The sequence below is a fragment of the Platichthys flesus genome, chromosome 8 (assembly GCF_949316205.1).
Source record: "Platichthys flesus chromosome 8, fPlaFle2.1, whole genome shotgun sequence".
Lineage (NCBI taxonomy): Eukaryota > Metazoa > Chordata > Actinopteri > Pleuronectiformes > Pleuronectidae > Platichthys > Platichthys flesus.
Window position 1 is genome coordinate 26782811 of NC_084952.1, and position 22832 is coordinate 26805642.

At 39.3% G+C, this 22832-nt stretch overlaps 1 protein-coding gene across 1 annotated transcript in view; it reads right to left on the reverse strand.

The window, feature by feature from the left end:
- The window catches only part of rnf103 (ring finger protein 103), a 32257-nt gene that overhangs the window by 5475 nt on the left and 3950 nt on the right, over positions 1-22832 (reverse strand). Inside the window, exons 2-6 of the mRNA XM_062393405.1 lie at positions 16265-16413; positions 10865-10980; positions 2866-3288; positions 2607-2739; positions 1698-1784 (exon numbers count right to left, since the gene is read on the reverse strand). Coding sequence (XP_062249389.1) covers positions 1698-1784; positions 2607-2739; positions 2866-3288; positions 10865-10980; positions 16265-16413 — 908 coding nt within the window. The remainder of the gene's footprint in view (positions 1-1697; positions 1785-2606; positions 2740-2865; positions 3289-10864; positions 10981-16264; positions 16414-22832) is intronic.

Below are 22832 nucleotides of genomic sequence, written 5' to 3' on the forward strand. Positions count from 1 at the left end.
CATTTTAAGTCACTGTCCTACACATATATTTCTGTATCTGTTTGTTGTGTTTCTTCATTGAAGCTACAATTTTCTAAATACTACACCTTCTGATAAAGATGTACATTATTTAAATACATGCATTAGATATGTGTGTATACACTATATAATTGTATGTGTATACTTTGCGGAGAAATGCACTTAAAACCCCGGGTATGAGTTTATTGAGCAGCAGTGGTGGCAACGAGCTAATGGTGACCGGCACCGGTGCGTGCAGCTCGGGGAGCGTGGAGCAAATCTGTACGGGCCACAAAAGTTATAAGGCGCAGCTCTCTCCCCCCCTCCTCCTCCTCTGCTTCGCCGTCAGGGCATCACAGGAGAGGTTGTCCTCTGAGCGAGCGCCAAAGCACGGCTACAATGCAGCTGGAGACCGGGACTGCAGTAAAGTGAGCCGTCATCTGGGAAGCCAGCCGCCACTCAGGTTTTTGTTCCGCGTCTACTAGAGCCTCATACGGTAAAGCGGTAAAGCCGTTTCACCCAACCATGCTGTTTTGGGCTTGGGTTCGTGACTTACCCCGACCACAGGCTCTGCTTCTCGGCCAGATCTCCGCCTCTCACCCTGCTCACCGGCTGGTTAGCGTCCCCCCTCGGCTAGCTTCCCAGGTAACACCCGTGCTATGGCTCGTAACGTAACCCGGTCTCCTCCTCCACCAGATCTCCGCCTCCAGGGGGGGGGGGCTATGCCATGTAGACCGACTATGACGTCAATTCTGGTCGTATTCCCATTCGACGCACTCTATCGTATAGTTTCTTACATAGAGGAACCACAACAAATCGCGGGAGTTGATTTTTTCCAGAGTTTTTGGGACGGTTGACATGCCAGATACCCACATTAACGTGTAGATGCACTACAAAAGTGGATTTTTCATAATATGTCCCCTTTAAATCATAACGTGGCAATTTTGGGGATATTTGTATGATTTACTGTCATTTTTTACTGCAATATATTCAGGTTGGGGAAGGTTGTTATATGTATGTAAATGTATGTAAATGTGTAAAACCGCAACCATATGTAAAAAAAAAAAAAAAAAAAAAAAAAGACGTTTGTCAGGCAATAGGATAACATTACGCTTTTAAACTCATTAAAAAGGTTTAAACCATATTTTTGTAATGAATCTAGAATCCTGCGCACAGGTATATATACATGTTTATATAGCAAGCTAGATAACAGGATATCTTACCGAGGCGAGTCTGCATCGTCTACGTTACAGCCGTTTAGCGCTCAGTCAGCACTGCATGAGCACCAAGTGGAGGGGGCTGAGGGAGGGGCGCGGCGGGGGCTTGTGAGCGCCGCGGAGCATGTCGGGCCGAAATTCTCACAAGAACTCTAATACATTTTTATTCTTAAATATTGATGAATGAAGAAAAAATTGGGCTCCAGCAGAAGGGCACTTTTCTCATCCAGGGCAAAAGGGCCAGTGCTTGAGCACCACTAGGGGTCTATCCGGCACGTGCCTATGTGGTATAATATGAAACGCCCAGCCAATGCCTGTGTGCATGCATGACAAAAAAAAAAATGTGCCTAAAGTGTTCAGGTTTGGGTTCAGGCTAGCTAAAGCACCTTTCTGGAACAGGCTTTTCACACACGAAAAAAACATTCATGCCGCTGACAGAGAAAGAAGTCAATGTTAGAACTGTGTGGTGTAGATGTTTCTTACCAGAACAGGAAGCCAGGACACCAGCAGTATGGAGTTGTAGGTTCCAAGTGTTCGGATCAGAACTACAAATCGTTTCACTGTTGCTCCCTGTCCATGGTAATGAAATACATGTTAATTAAAAAATAATTGGAGAGTTAATACAGAACCAACTGTATATTTCTATTCTCTCTCAAGCTCTGTGTCTAAAATGTCTGTTCAGTAGTGAAAGAAATATTCTGAGCCTTAACTTAGATAAAAGGAACAACCATGTATTCTTCATTTTACTTAATGTTGTTGGGTTGTCAAGGCTGTAGAAAATGACTTTGTTTGTCAGTTGTTGTGTTTTGTGAGTAAAATCTCTAATTGCAAAGATGAACTTCAGCCTGCTTTGTACAGTGACCCAAACTTGCTCTTGTGTTCAGCAGACATATTTTCATTGGATAAAAGATTGATCCTCTGATTGCATCTCACCATCAGAAAAACAGATGGAGTTTTTTTTCTCAGTACACTCAGGTACAAGTATGCGTAAGTGTTATAACTTAAATCGAACTGAGCTGGTAGTGTTCACTTCAACATTGCTGTACCAAGTAAAGACTGATAACGTTGCATCCGTCTGAGCTTGGCATACTTGTATCTGTATGTGGGTGTTGAACAGCACATGGGCTTGGGTTCATTTCTTTTTATATGTTGGTCATCTAAGTTTTCATATCTTTTGGAGGGAGGCAGGAAAGGATGTAATTAAGTTTTGTGAAGTAGGGGTGGACTCAGACAATGATCCACAATGTTTCAGTTCAGATGGGGTCACCCCCTGAAAGAAGTATGCAGCCGGCTTCATGACAGCTGCAGCTAAAAGCAATGAGTGCAGTGCAGTAAATTCCCTCTTTTTAAAATCAAAGAGTGATGAGTCTAATGCAAAAAGCAGGTAGTGACCTGTGTAATGAAGAGATCCATCCAAGCCAGCAAGTTGATGAGGACCAGACTAAGTACAAACAGGTCATTGACCTCTGGCTGGACTGAACGCAGGAAAGTGTCCATGGCAGCCAAGGACAGGAACTCGCCCGTACTACAGGTCAGGATAATGAGGAGTGGAAAAGACGGGAAACAGGGAGAAAAAATAAGAAACAGACAATCCCAGACATTAATGTTGTTATAATAAATAATAACTATCATGTCAACTTGCAACCATCACCTGTTGCCATAGCGATAGATGCCCTCAGGCATCTTGAGGATGTAGGCAGGGCTATGTGTCACACCGATCTCCGGAAGGCTGCTATTGTTACTCCAGTGACGTACATCCACAAAGATAAACTCAATCCTGCCAGTGAACTTGATGGACAGCGAGGAGAAGAAGGCAGGGGGCTGGGAAAGATGGGCGAACAGAAACATCTTGACTGGATGGGCATGGTCAAAGCGCCACTCTTCCACCAGCTGCTCAGACTGATGCAGGGTTTTGATTCGATGAGCCACATGCGAGGTCATCCAGCGGAAGATGTGTTCACTTTCAATATGATGGCCATTGTATTCTTTTAGCATGACTTTACCCTTCGACGCTGAAGTCTGGGGAACAGACATGATGAGCGTGGAGCGATGCCAGCCACGCTTGATACATGACCTGGTGAACAGAATTCAAAAGGATCATTAGACACACATTATGTAACTATTCAAAATGTAATTTACCTGATCCTGCCCTTAGTTGATGCCAAAGTATCCTCAAGTACAGAAATCTCAGGGGCAATACTTAAAATTCTTATTTATCAGATTGAATTGAATTTGTGCAAATGAATGATTAATCATCTGTGCACACCAAAGTTGATCACAGGGTTCTTGTGCTCGGTTCAATTTTGTATTAATCTTATGCTTCCATTAGAAAAATTATTAGGAAACACTGTAAATTTGCTATGCTATGCAGATGACACCAAGTTATAATTGTCAATAAGCCCAGAACAATGTAATAAATTAACTTAACTTCAAGCATGTTTAAAAGGCATCAAAACCTTTAGAAAAACTCTGATAAACAGTGGTTTAAATGCTTGGCCCGAAACACATTGGAAATGCATTATCTAATGCTTAGCAACTCTAAATGGCCTTTCCCTTGCTTCCAGTGAAACTGTCAGGAATCTGGAAGCTATCTTTGATCCCGACTCATCCTATGATTCTAATTTGATACAAATTTTAAGGACTGCCTTCTTTTACTTACTAAGATGCAGAACAATCTACATCTAGTTATATCAAGACTTGATTATTGTAATTCCTTATAATCATTAATACATCATTACCAGGATTAAGTCTTTAGAGACTCTGCAGCTTGTTTCCTGACAAGAACCAAGACAAGAGATCACATCTGTCCTGTATTAGCTTCAGTACAATGGCCTCCTTTCAAACTCGGAATTTAATTTAAAATTCTCCTCCTCTCCTACAAAGCTCTTAATAATATGGCACCATTATACCTTTAAGCGCTGATAGTACCCAATCACTCCATTAGTACACTGGGCTCCCTCAATTCAAGCCTACTTGTCGTCCCTAATGTCTCTAAAAGCAGAGTAGGAGCCGGAGGTTTCAGCTATCAAGCTCCTCTCCTATGGAATCATCTCCCACTTTCAGTTCGGGAGCATTAAAAACATCATTCAAAAATCTATTCTCAAGATGTATGGAATGCAGCATACGCTGCAACCCTCCACTGTGCATTTCTCCATCACATGCACGGATAATTCCCAGCATCAGGTAAGTTTCGATGATATATATAAATATATATTGATATATTAATATATATATGCTGATTGAGGATTGTTCATCTCTTCATCTAGCCTGATTCTATTCATTTATCCATCAATTTTAAAATATTTTTAAAGACAATTCCGATTGTTTGGCCAGCTATTTATATTTCTGGCATTGCCTTTGTTTTTTTTACAAGCTTTTTTCTCATCTTATTCTACAGAACAATGCCTCTCTGATGTGTAGAGACATTTCACCTTGTCGATAGCTCTGCAGACTCATTACGATTAACATTAGACTCAATAGCGCCTCTAAAAAAGAAAAATGTCAAACATAGTAAATTAGCTCCGTGGTATAATTCCCAGACAAATGAGTTAAAACAATTATCAAGAAAACTAGAAAGGAAGTGGCGCTCCAGCAACAATGTTGAAAACCTCATAGACTGGAAGAATAGTGTTAAAGAATATAAAAAGGCTCTCCACAAAGCAAGAGCCGCCTACTATTCAAAACTAATAGAAGAGAATAAAAATAACCCCAGGTTTCTCTTCAGCACTGTAGCCAGGCTGACAGAGAGTCACACCTCCACCGAACCCAGTATTCCTCGATCCCTAAATAGCAATATCTTTATGACCTTTTTTAATGATAAAATTCAAACTATTAGAAATAAAATTAACCATCTCCTGCCCTCAATTGGCACTAATACCCTCCCAACAACAGAGATCTCAGAAACGGCTGAGAATCCTACCCATTACTTAGACAGCTTCTCTCTGATCACCCGTGATCAGTTTACCAAATTAATCTCAGGTTCTAAACCAACAACCTGTATCTTAGATCCCATTCCTACCAAATTACTTAAAGACATTCTGCCCCTAATTGATAGTTCGTTACTTAACATTATCAATCTGTCATTATCATCAGGTTATGTACCACAGTCTTTTAAAATAGCTGTCATCAAACCCCTACTCAAAAAACCCACCCTAGACCCAGAGGTTTTAGCCAATTACAGACCAATATCTAACCTCTCCTTCATTTCTAAAATCTTAGAAAAAGTGGTAGCCAATCAGCTGTGTGAGTTTCTCCAGGAAAATAATATATATGAAGACTTTCAATCGGGGTTTAGAGCCAATCACAGTACAGAGACAGCCTTGGCAAAAGTCACTAATGACCTTTTAATAGCCTCAGATCAGGGACTTGTGTCTGTCCTCGTTCTGTTAGATCTCAGTGCAGCATTCGACACAATTGACCATCAAATTTTATTACAAAGACTAAAACAGTTAATTAACATTAATGGAACTGCCCTTAACTGGTTTAAATTGTATTTTTCTGATCGCTCCCAATTTGTGCAAATTAATGATGAGTCATCTGTGCGCACCAAAGTTAATCATGGTGTTCCACAGGGCTCTGTGCTCGGCCCAATTTTATTCTCATTATATATGCTTCCACTAGGAGACATTATCAGGACACACTCGGTAAATTTCCACTGCTATGCGGATGACACCCAGTTATATTTGTCAATAAAACCTGAACAAAGTAATCAATTAACTAAACTTCGAACAAGGACATAAAAACCTGGATGACCCGCAATTTTCTCTTATTAAACTCAGACAAAACAGAGGTTATAATACTTGGCCCCAAACACCTTAGAGATGCATTATCTAATGATATAGCTGCGCTAGACGACATTGCCCTTGCTTCCAATGAAACAGTCAGGAACTTGGGAGTGATCTTCGATCCTGATTTATCCTTTAATAGTCACTTAAAACAAATTTCTAGGACCGCTTTTTTCCACTTGCGTAATATTTCAAAAATTAGACATGTCCTTTCACAAAAAGATGCAGAAAAACTAGTCCACGCCTTTGTTACATCGAAACTGGACTATTGTAATTCATTATTATCAGGCTCCAGCAGGAAGTCGTTAAAGACTCTACAGCTTGTCCAAAATGCCGCAGCACGTGTCCTGACGAGAACAAAGAGAAGAGAGCACATTTCTCCAATATTAGCATCGCTACACTGGCTTCCAGTTAAATCTAGAATAGAATTTAAAATTCTCCTCCTCACCTTCAAGGCCCTTAATAATATAGCGCCTTTATACCTTAAAGAGCTGTTAATACCTTATAAACCCACTAGAGCACTCCGCTCCCAGAATTCAAGCCTACTTGTCGTCCCTAAATTCTCTAAAAGTAGAGTAGGAGCCAGAGCTTTTAGCCATCAAGCCCCTCGGCTGTGGAATAATCTACCACTTTCAGTTCGGGAGGCAGTCACCATCTGTTCATTTAAAAGTAGGCTCAAAACCTTCCTTTTTGATAAAGCTTATAGTTAGAGCTAATTAGTGCGCCAGAACGTTACTTGTTCTATTTTATGACACATGACACACGGAGCTTCTCTTTCCAGCTTCTCCTTCCTCTTCTCCATCCCTATCCCCCTTCCCCGGAATCCCTTTGCTTTATCACCCGCAGATCCAGGGCCTCTGTGGCCGCACCATGGATTACGGTTTGTGGATCGCGCACCGGGGGTCGCGGTGTTGGATCCAGTGTGGCGGATTCTGAGTCATGTGGGCTGATCGTGGTGCTGGTGGCGGACCCTGTGTCGCGTTGGCATTGGGCACGGGCGGTGGACCAGGACCGCAGTGGTGGCTTGTGATGGGTCCTCCTGGTGGGCGGCGGTGGACGGTGACTGAGGACTGAAGTGGCGTCTGGTCTGGATGGTGGACCGTGGTCTAGATGGTTGCTGAGCATGGACTGTGCTTCATCAATGCTGCTAGAGACTTTGATTATTGATGATGTTCTCCTGCACCTGGCATCTATTGCACTTCTGTCCGTCCTGGGAGAGGGATCCCTCACATGTGGCTCTCTCTGAGGTTTCTACATATTTTTACCCTGTTAAAAGGGTTTTTTGTAGTTTTTCCTTACTCTTGCTGAGGGTTAAGGACAGAGGATGTCACACCCTGTTAAAGCCCTATGAGATGAATTGTAATTTGTGAATATGGGCTATACAAATAAAATTTGATTGATTGATAGTGGACACGAACCTGTCAATTTAAAAGATTCTGATTTACAAACATATACAAGAACAAAATGTGCTGGTGCGCATGTGTACTGAATCCGGCGGTGGTTTTGTGCATGCACTTTTTGGGCTGGGAGTAAGAACATTTTTGCCCACATATTAAGGAATGAGGCCCAATGAGAGGGCCTACCTGGAGGGGATTAAAAGCCTGAACAAATTGTGCCAAAACAACCTCCTCCTCAGCAACAATGAAGAGCTGATAGCTAAAGAACTTTTATTCCTAAACCATGTAGACTAGAGCAGTGATGTGTGTTGTGCAACCTTATCTATACAATGCACAATATTCACAATAATATCAATTCATATTTACAGCATCTGTTCAGTGCACAATATTTAGCTTCAGTTCAACAATATGTTCTGCTCCGATGACGCTGCAGAGGAGCTCTTGCTGCATCACAATGTTCTAACAATGCCTTGAATATGGCCATAAATGTGAGAACTTCCTTGTATGAAAGTAGTCCCTTGTACTCAAATAAATACAAGTACTATGCATGGAGTCATGCATCCTTTGGTCCTGCAAATATTTGACAATAAAAGACACGATTTAAATAAATATGTATATATGTAAATTAGACTAATGACAAATTGGTTTCTCTGTTTAATCACAGCATCAAGCGCCTAGAAGAAGCGAAACTCTCTGACACTGAGGTGTTTGTTAGTGCGTGGACTTTAAGAAAAACAGTTTGTTTTCGGGCCACAGCAGTGATGTCACTTATAAAGAAAATAAACTAATACACATCTGCTGCAGATAATACAGTGAGTGACTGTACATCTTAAATCGCTTGAACACCGAATGTGAGGGAACTTTTTTTATCACCTGTCATGTTTTGATAATCGAAAACTGCAGGATAATTCAATTCAGAGACAGCTTTGATGTCCCTAATCTATAAAATTGAACAGAATTAAATTTTGTAAAGGATTTTGAAAAGAGGCTTTACATCAAAACATAAATATGCGGACACAACATGTCAAAAGAAATAAAGCATCACCGCTGGTCTTGAATAGTACATTTTTTGGAGGAATATGCACGCCAGATTTTCTACCTTGCATCCCTCCCCGCTGCAGTCTTATTTCGGTGTTGAGTGCGCTTTATCAAACGGAGAGGAAGTACGAATCGCGATGGTTCAATAAGATATTTCTTAGAATGGACAGAGTGAAAAAGTCTGCGCAGGGACTGTATCATACACTGAGTGTACCTACTGAACCCCTTCAAGCTTTACGGATAGTTCAAGCCCAGAATTGTATTTTACGCACTATGGTCCCTTAAACATCTCTGCCGTTTAATGGTATCTGAACGTAATTTACTGTAAGTGAAGGTTCTTTTGGAACAGTCATGTTGCGAAAGTGCAATTTACGCTGTCAGTGATGAAGTCGATCAATAATCTTGCTTCAGTTCACCTGCTTATATCTGCATCATCATTTTCCTGTCTCCAAAATGGGTCAGATTTAGCATACTAGTGTGCAGATTCTCCCGTCAAGTTAGTTTTTTCTAAATATTATGTTTACATGAGACGTTACATGCACATTTTTCAGGCCTGGTTTTGTGTGCGCAACGGTTAGATTTTGCCAGTCATTTTGCCTGTCATTGCTCAAAGACTAAGGCCCAATCCCATTTCATCCCCTGGACCTATAGCCCAGTGATTCTCAAACTGGGGGGCTCAAAGGCATAACAGGTGGGGGACATGTGAGGCGCAACTAATGTTTTGACGTCCGCATCACTTTAACGGGGGTCAGTAAACAAATAGTTTTTTCGCCGTAGCCAGGGAGCGGCAACCAGCGGCTCTGCAGTGGCTCTGTGTACAGTGTTGTGCATGTTGCGCATAATTTTTTCGAGAACAGTTAACTCATGTTCACGTTAATTTGTTAAATAATCATTGAATCGGGCCAGCATGAAATACCGAGATCGGGAAATGTGTCTGTGAACATGACATTTTAGGTTCCCTTCAATGGCTGACATTTTTCTGTCTTTGAATTTAAATGTTAATTTACAATGCCATTTATTCTGCTATTGATAGGTGCTGTATAAATAAAGTCTCTACTTGCCATATGCCATTACATTGCACCAATGTCCCACAATATGTTCCTGTTCCTTTGTCTTGCTTCACAAATAAAAAAACTTGTTACTCCAGCAACCCCAGCTGTGTCTGCGTCTGAATAAAAAATTGTATTATTGAAAACAAAATTGGCTGACCTCTGACTGTTCAACGTTTATTGTATCTTTCAAAGAAATTCCAAAACATTTTCGTTACTACAGCCATGTTGTCCAAAAATAAAAAGAAGCACCTACAGTTGAAGTCACTACAGTTACTGCTTTTACATTACATTAGTAATTTAATAACTAGGTGATGATCATCACATTGTGTCAGACAATATATTGTCTAAGAAATTATTACGATTAATGATATTATTGTCATTTTAAAATCATTTTGTAACACTGATAATATTGATGATAAGATTATAATATAATCCAACAAGTTAGAGTTGAGCCGAATAATCGTATGAAATAAGTATACAGTACGGATGATGTACCTTTACGAGCAAGAGTACAATCCGAGTAATTTGTGACAATTCATCCGTACTCGTAATGAATGAAAAACTCCATTGCATAGCTGTGTCCACATCATTCCTTGATAGACCAGCCACACACAGAGCTCTTCCCCTACACAATAGCCTATATAAACTTCCCTCGGGCTGCGCCAGCAGTGCCACAAAACCCAATGATGTCACAGCCACTCTGTCCCGCGGTGGGAAAAGCCCGGCAAGAAGCACACGGAAATTTTTAAATAGAAATACCCCCCCTCAAAAAAACTATGGTAGGTAGTAAAAAAGTCCTGTGATCAGTCACACACAAAAACATCACACTGTTTTAATATAATTTCTAAAAAGTAAAGAAAAATCAATACAAATATTATGTTGAGGTTGAAAACCTGAGTTTTATCTATTACTTCTTAATACTTCATGTGTTGTGTATGATTCATTGAAGTCTCTAAAAAACTTTTTCTGAATGGTTCTCTTATCAAAAACATCGATTCTGAAGTTCAATTCTAAGGTTGTTCTGGAATTGTTTTCAGTAAACTATAAATATAGCAAATTCTGATAAACCTTAAATCCATAACAGTGGTAAAATAGTTATAGGTTAACATGATTTATATTTATTTATATGTGTCTCATTTTTTTACATCACAAAAACCTTGGGTGAGTAGACTTTTTAAGTATACTGTACCTCTCCCATTTAGTAAAAAATTACTTTGCAGTTTACTGAGGAAATTCCATTAATCTTGGAAATATCTCAAGTTTTATTAGGTCTGAGTCTAGGGTTGAGACTATTAGTATGATGTAAGTAAGCACATCATTTACATATTGCATGAGTCATTCACATGGATAGTACTGTTGAGGAAGACCCTGCGGCTCACCTGTTGTCATTAGAGCAGTTGAAGGTTCCAGTTCTTATCCCAAACTGAGACACTCTCTGCACCGTCTTAGCCCAGTTGGACTTACTGAGCAGAGCCTCTCGGTCCTGGGCAATGACCTGCAGGTACAATTGGGAACATGGCAGGATCAGGTAATAAAAACAAATCTGTCAATGAACATGAAATTACTTCTAAAAGATCAAGCCCTACACTCTTTTTCTTTGTGTTTTCTTTGTACTTTTTTCATGCTTCAATTAATGACACAAGTGGGAAAATGCATTCAGCCCATCTTTTGGTAGGATCAAATAAGTTATCTATCTCCCTTTCAGTAATATAATTACTCACAAGTTTTTACGCAGGTTTTGTGAGCAGTTAGTCTTGAAGGAATTTTATCTGTATAGCACCAATTCATAACATATATTCTCTCAAGGCAATTCATATTGTGATATCTAGACCTAAACAATTATAGAGGAAGCCAACAGTTGGCACAATAGTTCTCACAATAAGAAAGTACTTTTGTGACTATGGAGAGAAAACACATCTGTTCTGATCTGAAATCAGACAGAACGGATAGAGTTATGTTGTGGAGCCTATAGTAAGAAGTGTAGAGGTTGTCCTCTACCGAGAAGGTCAGCAATTAAATCCCAGTGTTGCATATAGAAGCACTGTATGAATGTGTGTGAGTGGCAAATACTGCACTGTAATGTGCTTTGAGTGTTCATCAAGACTAGTAAAGTGCTATATAAAATGCACACCATTTACCTTGTCCTAATACCAAGGCTATAATTTGGCCTGTAGAGAGTGTAACGGAAAATTATATATCATACTATACTATACTATGTATTATATATGCTAATGCATGCTTACGAAACCACACTATTATCTCTGCTTATGCATATCATATATGAGCAGATAACAGTACCTGGTGTGACCTGACAAGATGTCTGCTGGTGACCTGCCTCATGGCTGAGGATCCGTTTGACCTTCTTTGCCAAAGAATGAACTTAAACTTAAAAGACCATTATGGTCAGTGCTTTTTATGTCAGAAGTCTTGCAAAGTCAAATTGACTCCACAATGTCTTCAGGCCTTGACTATTATCAAACATTTCAGATGGATCTGGGGCTTAGCTTCAACAGTTTTTGTTAATGGAATGTATGCAAATTATCAACCTTGCTGAACCCACACTGTTCAATCAATCAAGGTCTAAAGAGTGAAGAGACTAAATATGAGAATGATCTGAATAACCTATTTAAGGTAATATGTAATTTAAGCCTTTAAACTTCCTTTAGCTTGTAGGTGGCACTATGTCTATGATTCAAAATTGTAATTGCTTAAAGGGATAGTTTACCCAAAATGAAAATATACTCATTATCTACTCACCACTATGCCGATGGAAGGGTGGGTGAAGGGTTTGAGTCCACAAAACACTTTTGGAGTTTCAGGTGTAGGGCTGCACCAATCGATTAATCTAACATTCTGTTTTTAAATTGATCTAACGATCAATTTTTGAATTATTCTAATGATAATTTGTTTTGCTAAACTAATATAATAATCAATTTAATATCTGTTTACAAAACTGTTTACCCCTGAAACTCCAAAAGTGTTTTGTGGACTCAAACACTTCGGCATAATGGTGAGTAGATAATGAGTGAATGTTTATTTTTGGATGAACCATCCCTTTAATATTTATGACTACTTCCAATACTTAAATTTTTACAGCAGAGGACTAAGTTTCCATGAAGTGTCCATTTTGTGAGCATTATTTCACAATGAAGCATCATTAAGGCTTTTCTTTTCAAATTCGAAGTGGTAATGGTCAACCTGTAAACAGGGAGACATGTAACAGCTGTAATCTCCTGTTGTAATTAGGAGGCACTGTGATGGAGCCTCGATATAGTCAGATATAACAGAATAATAACGTGTAATGGAAGTTTACTTAATAACTTTTTAGTCTAATGCTTACAGAAGAGCCCATTGTATATTAATGCCTGCAGAAGTTGATCCTAATATCACCTTATCATCTGACCTTTCGCTCTACTCTGTTTTAACTGTGTTTGTCTTTGACACAACACCCTAACCAGACATGATACTATTTCCTCTCCAACACATTAAGGATGCACCCTATTAGTCACAATTTATCAGACGATAAATTCCAGCGACAGAACAATACATTCACACACCCCCCTCTGCGTGTTTTGGAGTCAGGAGATAACCCACATAGAGACACTTAAATATGAGCACAGACACTTCACATTTCATCACACTTGCAACCTCCACCTTGCCTGTGTGATTCTTTCTGCAAAAAGCTTTTACAAATACATTTACTAAGACAACTTGTCTCAGAACCTTGTTTGTTGAATGTTATATTGAAAACTGAAGGTTACCACAGGTTCTCTTTCATGTTTGAAAGAGGAGGGTGAGGTGAGGGCTAATCAGCTGCAACATGCAACTCCACCACTTTATGTCACTGAATTTTACACACTGTAACTTTAACATTGAAGGTCAAGACCTTCAAATTGTTTTATTGAAAAACTTCTACTACATCACCAGCTTGCATTGTTGGGCAGCTGTGGCTCAGGGATTAGGTCGGTAGTCTCAAATTGCTGCTTCTCATAGAGAAAAGTGCTGCTCCTTAATCCACTGTATGAATGTGTGTGAATGGGTGAATGTACTCAATGTCATCAAGACTAGACAAGCACTATATAAATACAGACCATTGTGTTAAATCCAGCATACATTGCATTTTGTCAGTGCTACTCAGAGTCCCACTAAATCTTAAAAAACCTAATCTTACAGTTAGTCAGGATGAGTTGGCATGATGGACGATGGTTTACTGACAATGGCTGGCAGCCATCACGTTGTTGAACAAATATCATGATGACATCCACCATCCTGTTTGACTCTGAAAGAGGGGTCCAGCCTGCATACATACAGACTTTAATTCCAGTGTCTACTATAACGTTGAATAATATATTCATTACTTGTTTGTGGGTTTACCTGCAGGGATCAACTTGAGCTGTAGAACAAATGAATATGTAGGATAGGCCACTTTACAGTGAGTCAGTCTGACACCCGGGCCACACTACCTGCGGATCGGCCACAGAACGGCTTGCTTTTCATTTTGGCGCCCACGTTGACAGATTGTGTAAACAACAGACAACTGCGACATCCAGCAGAACCGAGGCACAGCTGTTTTCAGCGCAACTGCAGCCAGTGTGGCCAGGGCATGAGATTGCAAAAAAGTATATCAGTTTGTTCAACTTATTAGCCTATAATAGCTCCTTGCTCTTGATTTTTACAGAAGAAATAATTTTTAAATGCTGCTCGTTTGCCCCTGCTCCTCAGGGAATTGACGATTAAAACCAACCTACAGAAGGAACTCTCCTCTTCTCCGCTATGTCTGTCTTTAACAAACAGCCTCCAAATTTTTATAAGGCTGGGCGACAAATTTTATTTCAAATACGGCTTCCTACAATTATGAAAACAAAGAAATTCACATAAAACTATTCCTATTCTGCTGCGTGTCTGCAGCAGAGCTGCAATGTGAGGCTTCTGGTATAACAACTGTATTTCCTTAAGTAAAAGTTGGGCTATGTACTCAACTTACTACAGGAGCAGACTGCTGCAAAACTATTACCACCACAGCTGCAGGATCAGGGCAGACGCACATTGTAGACCCAGTATCCTTAGATCGTACCGTATTACCCTGTCGCATGTCCTCCCCCCTCACTCACCTGCACTCACTTTACATGTTAACAATAAACCCAATCACTACCCATAATTTATTAGGAGCCCTACAGAAGTTGAAGTTTACTTGGTGTTTATTTGAATCGCTCACAAGTTTGAGACACATATTTAAACACATTATAAAAAAAGTTCCAACATGTTACGTGCATGCTGTTCACCTGCCTCACAACACACAAAGCCAGGACATCAGGTTAAAGTGACCTGAACGATCCAGATCTATTATCCGACATCATTGATGAAAGTAAAGAGCGACAGAGTCAAGTGCACAAACACACACACACACTCTTGCAGACATGATAGAAGTTATTTCCGCAGATTATGACACAAGGCAATGTTTTAAAATAATTGTTGCAGAAGAATTAGTACCCTTTTTATCAATGAAAATGAATATGAATTTAGCAGGTCATTATAAAGATCAGTTATACGTTTGAGTGCTTCAAAAAGAGCAGTCACACTGCTGAGGCACGGCTGAACCATGCTGTTCACTCAGGTAGTGTACACAATTAAATCTGTAAACATGGGCGTGTGAAGTATTTTTGCCATAATCTGGCATCTCCGAACCATTACATTGATGTTATTAACACTTTTTCACAATGTCTCCCCCAGGGCTGGTCCATTGGAAGGTTTCAGTGCATAAATCCTGATATGCCAACTCTAGACATGTCCTTTCCAAATTGCATTAATGGTCCTTAATTAGAGTGCTATCAGCTCACTAATAGGGCTCATGTTTCTTGTGAAGCCTGTGCACATAATATACAGTAAAGATGAATGTTTTCAGCTAAATCTGGTGTCATTTAAGCCAAAGCAGCAGATTACAGATAATTACAAAAACACCCCAAAATAATGTTTTCTACCTCTTCGGAAGAGGAACCTTAATATAGCCAGAAGCTACAAATCTGGGTTCAAGCTATTTGTTCCCGACAAAAAAAGGAGCTTGTTCAAAATTGGAAATCAAAGCCATTATCTTCACGCTTCCCACATCTGAAGTTCATTAGGTTTAATTCTCCTATCAATGTGTTGATAATAGCTAATTTTAAACTTCCACAGCATCCATCCAATTGAAGGCTTGCCACTATGACGTATCTATGAAAATCAAGTAAGATATTGTCAAGTTTAACACAACTTTTAATAAGCTTGTTTTAATAATAACACTAATAAAGAGCTAAAGCTCATGAGTTTGATAGGAAAGAAGGTTTTCAATAAGAAAGATAGCAGAGTTCATGTGTTCAGTGTGATAAACTGTAGTCATCAAAAGCCAATGCTCAAGACTTTGATAAGAAAGATGGTGGTGGTTATCAATAGGAAATATTGAAGGGATCAATAAATGAGGACTGAAGAAGTGTTTAATGAAAAAGATTGTGGAGTTCAGTAAGAGGGTACAGCTCAATAAAGACTGACAGTAGAGTTCAATAAGAAAGAGGATTCAGTAATGACAGTGCATGAAATTCCCAGTTGGTCTGGTTCACAGCATTAGAATGTTTGTATATAATTCTCCATAAAACCTGTGAACTTTCAGACAGAAAAGTTAAACAGAATATTATTAGAATGATCAAAATCAAGATATTAAGAGACAGAGATTAAGATTAATTAGTGGCAATCAGATTTAATCATTTTTACATAATTATGTCCACTTAATCATGCACCCATACTTTTACCTGAACCAGCCAGATCCCATCTTTAGTGTCTTCCACTAATTCATAGAAGTGCATCTCTCCACTGAAATGTGTGTTGCTGGGTTCTCCTGGCTCCGTCTGCTCCTTCTCTTTCTTGATGGCTGAGTACAGCTCCCCTTGTGTCAGCTCTCCTGTGGGGGGAGGGCCACAGATTTATCTTTCCATTTTATATCAAACCTAAAAAGGCAATGCAAACCATTCTTCTTTGACTCCAATCAACTATTCATTTGATGTCATAAAAAAATAGGTAGGTTGTCAATTTGGAACGTGAGTGATTAAAAGACTTGAAATAATGAGGGTTAAATTAAAATATCATTTATATATTATATTACTATTTGTTGCTTCTGCAAAATTCCATTAGAAAGACTTTTTAAATGGAATCAATAACATTGTTCAGGATGTAAGATTTAATTAACAAAACACAGTCCTAGAGTCAGTTCTTCAACAAAAGAAAACTAAGAAAAAATACATAAATACAACAACAGCAATGTTAATAGGAGTTCAATGTCTGGTAGAATTAATTTTGCTTTGGACAAACATTGAGATCTATATTCTTCACAAAAAAAAATCTAATAAGTGATATTATTAGAATTATGTTGGTTTACCTCTGTGTAGTTTTGCTCCTCTACTATTGTTATATAATGGTATACACTGGTATAACTATTAAGGTTATTAGTACTTAATAAGGTCTCCCTCCCTGGAGCATAGAGTTAAAAATGATCACACTCTACTTCACAAATATCAGGGGGGAAAGAGTTCTGCTTAGACTTGTACCTTAGTTGGGTGGGGGCTGGGTAGGGCGACTCACCCTTAAGGTAAGGGGTCTGATTCATCCATCAAATCACTAACTTGGTTTATGGATAGATAATTATTTGTTATTCAAATTCACAAGACAGGAATAAGTCCTCATGCTTCAGGTAATGGAGATCGCATTTTTTTTATTTGCATGCAAAAATGGGGAAAACCATCAAGTTACATTTAGCAAACTTTTTATTTTAAAGTTATAAATAAAAAGTTAAAATAAATAAGACAGGCCTTACTATTGTGGCGTAGTTCTCAAAGAACCTAAACATTAACAGACTTCGAAGCAAAAAAAGAGTGCATTCAACAGTGTTCCTTTTTCTGTTTGATCGTGTTTGGTAACAGTTTACATTTATTTTAAATAAACTAAAAATAGAATGTGTGCAAACCACAGAGCCAGAGGTCCAGGCTGTGACTGAAAACCTCACTTAAGAATGAAACTCGCATCACAGGAGGAGTGGCAGCGAGTCAAACTGATGAGTGTTTAATAGTTAAAGTGAGAGTAGGTCAGCAGGAGAGTGGAGGAGGACAAAGAAAGTCCAGCTGGTAGAAACCAAACTATCACTGGAGTGAACAACACTCACGTTCATCATTTGTAAACTGATTTGTTCGGTTCAGCATTCACAGAGAATATGAACAACACTTTCAATAACCATTTCTGAACTCTTGTATACTCGCTGAGGTTCTTCCCTTCTTTCCTGATCAAAAATAAGCATGAGCACAGGATCATTTTCTGGATGGGCAGGGGAGCGTGCCGTCTGCTGTGAGAGGGGCATTAGAAGAGAGAAGCTGAACTCAAAGAGAATTTCATGCTGCTTTAAAACATTCACATGACAATGTTTGTGCATGTTTCTGACCAAACTATTCAATTCAGAATTAGTAAATGGAGTAACTTTAACAGTCACAACATTCAATGGTAGGTGTTTACCAATTTGACCTCAATCGTAAACAGCTTGAACTTTACAACTTGTAGCCCACCGGGATTAATTGTGACTTCTATAACAAATCTTTACTGCTGTTAACACTTATTGAACACGTCACCTTTTTTCTCAGTAAAAATTATTCTAAATGTGCTATTGACAAGACATTTTCACCAGATGTCAGTAACAACCCAAGTAATCAATACATACAAAAGAATCCAAACAAAAGTGTGTAATAAAATGGAATGACATAGGGAAAATTGTATGAACACGCTTACTGAAATTTATTTAATACTTCCTACAAAAGCCTTTTTATTGGTAATGACAGCTTCAAGATGCCTCCTGTATGGATTAAGTAATGGCAGTCATTGCTCAGGTGTGATTTTGGCCCATTCTTCCACACAAACAGTGTTCAAATCCTGAAGGTTTCGTGGGCCTCTTCTATGAACTTGATCTTTAGTTTTTTCCATAGATGAACTATTGGATTCAAGTCAGGTGATGGCTGGGCCATTCTAGCAGCTTTATTTTCTTTCTCTGAAACCAATTGTGAGTTTCCTTAGCTGTGTGTTTGGGATCATTGTCTAGCTGAAATGTCCATCCTGGTTTCATCTTCCTCTTCCTGGTAGATGGCTGCAGATTTTTATCAAGGACTTTGCCAGTGCCCAATGCTGAAAAACAGCCCCACAACATGATGTTCCCACCTCCAAATTTCACTGTTGGTTTGGTGCTTTTGGGGTGATCTGCAGTGCCATTTGTCCGCCTAACGTGGTGTGTATGGCCTCCAAAAAGTTTGATTTTAGTCTCATCTGACCAGACTATATTCTCCCAGTATTTCACAGTCTAAATGTTGTGCAGCAAAGTTTAAACGAGCTTCAAAATGCTTTTTCTTCAGCATGGTGAGCGTGCATACAGGCCACGGTGGTTGAGTGCATTACTAATTGTTACAAACTAACAATTGTACCTGCTAATTCCAGGTCTTTCTGAAGCTTTCCACAAGTGGTCCTTGGTTCTTGGACAACTCTTCTCATAATTATTTTCACTCCTCCGTCAGAAACCTTGCGATGAGCACTTGGCCGTGGCCGGTTTATGGTGAAAATATGTTCTTTCCACTTCCAGATTATGGCTCCAACAGTGCTCACTGGAACATTCAGATCTTTATAAATCCTTCTTTAAACAATGGCATCAGTGTGTTTTGCAACAACAAGGTTGCAAAGGTCTTGAGAGAGCTCTTTGCTTTTACCCATCATGAGATGTTTCTTATGTGACACCTTGGTAATGAGACACCTCTTTACTGGCCATCAGTTTGGACTAAACGAGCTGATATAAATTTGCACTGACAAGGGGCAGGATTGCTTTCTAATTATTGATAGAATTCCGCTGGTGTCTTGGCTTTCCATGCCTTATGACCCTCCCTTTCTTAATGTGATCAATACTTTTCCCCTGGTTTATTCCATTTTATTACACATTACTGTATTTCAGTACTTACTTGTTAGGTTTTCTTTGTATGTATGGATTACTTGGGTTGTTACTGACAACTGGTGAACATATCATGCCAATAGCCCCTTTAGAAATATATAACTATCAATGATTGATTTGATTAAAACCAAAATATAAAAAGGCCTATTATGTCAACAACACATTCACCAAAGTATAATTACAATACTATGCATGTTGCTACTGCGACCTTTTACCAGATGTGCGCCTTAGAATCATGAGTTGTAAAATAGTTTCAGTGATAACTTTATTGCACTTTAAACTACATTTATTTATAATCAACAACATTTTTTATACAGCCGTGGCCAAAAGTTTTGAGAATGAAGTATTGGTTTTCAGAAAGTGTGTTGCTTCAGTGTTTTTAGATCTTTTTGTATGATGTTACTATGGTATATTGAAGTATAATTACAAGCATTTCATAAGCGTCAAAAGGATTTTATTGACAATTACATCAAGTTTATGCAAAGAGTCAAGACCTCTGCAATTCAACCTGGCATGCTGTCAATTAACTTCTGGGCCACATCCTGACTGATGGCACATCATTCTTGCATAATCAATGCTGTTTGTCAGAATTTGTGGGGTTTTGTTTGTCCACCCGCCTCTTGAGGATTGACCACAAGTTCTCAGTGGGATTAAGGTCTGGGGAGTTTCCTAGCCATGGACCCAAAATGTCAATGTTTTGTTTCCCGAGCCATTTAGTTATCACTTTTGCCTTATGGCAAGGTGCTCCATCATGCAGGAAAAGGCATTGTTAGTCACCAAACTGTTGTTGGATGGTTGAGAGAAGTTGCTCTCGGAGGATGTTTTGGTACCATTCTTTATTCATGGCTGTGTTCTTAGGCAAAATTGTGAGTGAGCCCACTCCCTTGGCTGAGAAGCAACCCCACAGATGAATGGTCTCAGGATGCTTGGCTGTTTGCAAGACACAGGACTGATGGTAGCGCTCACCTTTTCTTCTCCGGATAAGCTTTTTTCCAGATGCCCCCAAACAATCTGAAAGGGGATTCATCAAAGAAAATGACTTTACCCCAGTCCACAGCAGTACAATCCCTGTACCTTTGGCAGAATATCAGTCTGTCCCCGATGTTGTTCCCGGAGAAAAGTGGCTTCTTTGCTGCCCTTCTTGACACCAAGCCATCCTCCAAAATGTTTCGCCTCACTGTGCGTTCAGATGCACTCACACCTGCCTGCTGCCATTCCTGAGCAAGCTCTGCGATAGTGGTGCCCCGATCCTGCAGCTGAATCCACTTTAGGAGACGGTCCTTGCATTTGCTGGACTTTCTTAGGCGCCCTGATGCCTTCTTCACAACAATTGAACTGCTGTCTTAATCAGCATGACAGAGTGATCTCCAGACTTGTCCCGGTCAACACTTTCCCCTGTGTTAACAAGAGAAGCACTGACATGATGTCAGCTGGTCCTTTTGTGGCAGGGCTGAAATGCAGCGGAAATATTTTTTGGGAGATAAAGTAAATTTTCATGGCAAAGAGGGACTTTGCAATTAATTGAAATTCATCTGATCACTCTTCATAACATTCTGGAGTATATGTAAATTGCCATCATAAAAACTGAGGCAGCAGACTTTGTGAAAATGAAGATTTGTGCCAGTCTCAAAACTTTTGGCCACCGCAATACAGTTGTGGGTCAAGGTAAACAGGTTCTTCGCTGTAGAAAGATGAATCTCTAGTGCTTATTATTTAGTGAGTGTAATTTACATTCACTATTACTAATTATTACATTTCATTAAGCTTACACTTTTATCCAAAGAGACTTACAATAAGTGCATTCAACCCCGAGGGTACAAACCAAGAACAACAAGAATTAAGAAAGTACATTTCTTCAAAAATAAAGCAAAACTACAAAGTGCTATAAGTAAGTGCCACTGAATTGTTATTTCAAAGTTGTTGGTATATTTTTTTTCATTTCATTTTATTCAAGGTAGAGTCGGAAGAGCTATATTTTTAGTTTGCGGCGCAAGATGTGTAAACTTTCTGCTGTTCGGAAGTCGATGGGGAGCTCTTTCCACCATTTAGAAGCCAGGACAGCAAACAGTTGTGATTTTGATGAGTGTTTAGCTCGCAGTGAAAGAGCAACAAGCAGATACTAATATTTTGAAGCGGATGCAGGCAGCCACTGGTAGCCAGTGAATGTAGCTGCTCACATCTGTTCTGATGTCTCTTTGTGTTCTGCAGAATAAAACGAATTGGGAAAATCCATTCAAGACCTTGTGAATCGATATCTAATTGATTTGTGAAATCAAACATGGACCAGCACACACATACATAGCACATACATTATGCACTGGTGCAAAAATGTTTGGAGCATCGATGCAACCAATGTAAACAGGCGGAATCAGAAAACGCACTTGAATTGGCCCACTGCCTAGAATCTACCACTTATTATATTATTAAGCTTGAAGAAGGTGTCCAAATTACTTCAATCGTATTGGATTTGGCGGCAACAATGTTAACCCCTGAATAGGGCTGCTCGATTAATTGAAATGTAATCTTGATTACGATTATGGGGTCAAACAATCTCCAAACTACTATAATTGAGTTGATTCAGTCTCGCAAAGCATTCAGTGGCCCAGCTGACTGGCTCTCACTCTCAAGCAGCAGTAAAGTGAAGGAGTTGTGTGAATGGCGATTGGCGTTGAAAAAAACAGCGCGAGAGGAAAAGCAGGGAGGGCAGCAGCAGACTAGTGTTGCCAACTCCTCAGTAAGGAAAGTAGCTATTGGCTGTCCTCAAAGTCGCTAGAAGTCGCTGAATGACGTCATCGCCTAATTTGCTTAAAGATAATGGTCGCTGTAGGACGTATAAAAAGTGACAAAAAAACACCCTAAATAGGTTTAGAACAAAAAAATTGCTTTCTTCTACGGATGCGTATTGCATTCGCTTGAGAAAAAAAAATCTGTTCTTTGTTTTTATATATATATATATATATATATATATTTCAAGTGAATGCAATACTCTTCCGTATTCTTCTGTTGATTATTGTTTTTTATTTTGTATCTTGCCATTAAAATAGGCCATCACTTCTCAAAATAACAAAATGACTTTAATGCTGTATCTAGACCCACATACACAAATCAATTTTGTCCTGTATTGTCGAATGTAAGAATATCAAATTTAATCAAAAGGCTGTTAAGTGGGGCGGAATTGCTAGCTCTACGTTCAACCCTCTTCCTTTTTCTGGGCTTGGGACCGGCAAAATTATCCAAAAGAGGCACTCTGGCAGAGCAAGTTATTTTTTATCATAAGTTTGGTTTAGTTTTCAGGGCCCTGAAAGGGTTTAGTTTCACCACGTTCCACACTAGAGGTTTGGAAACATCTAGAA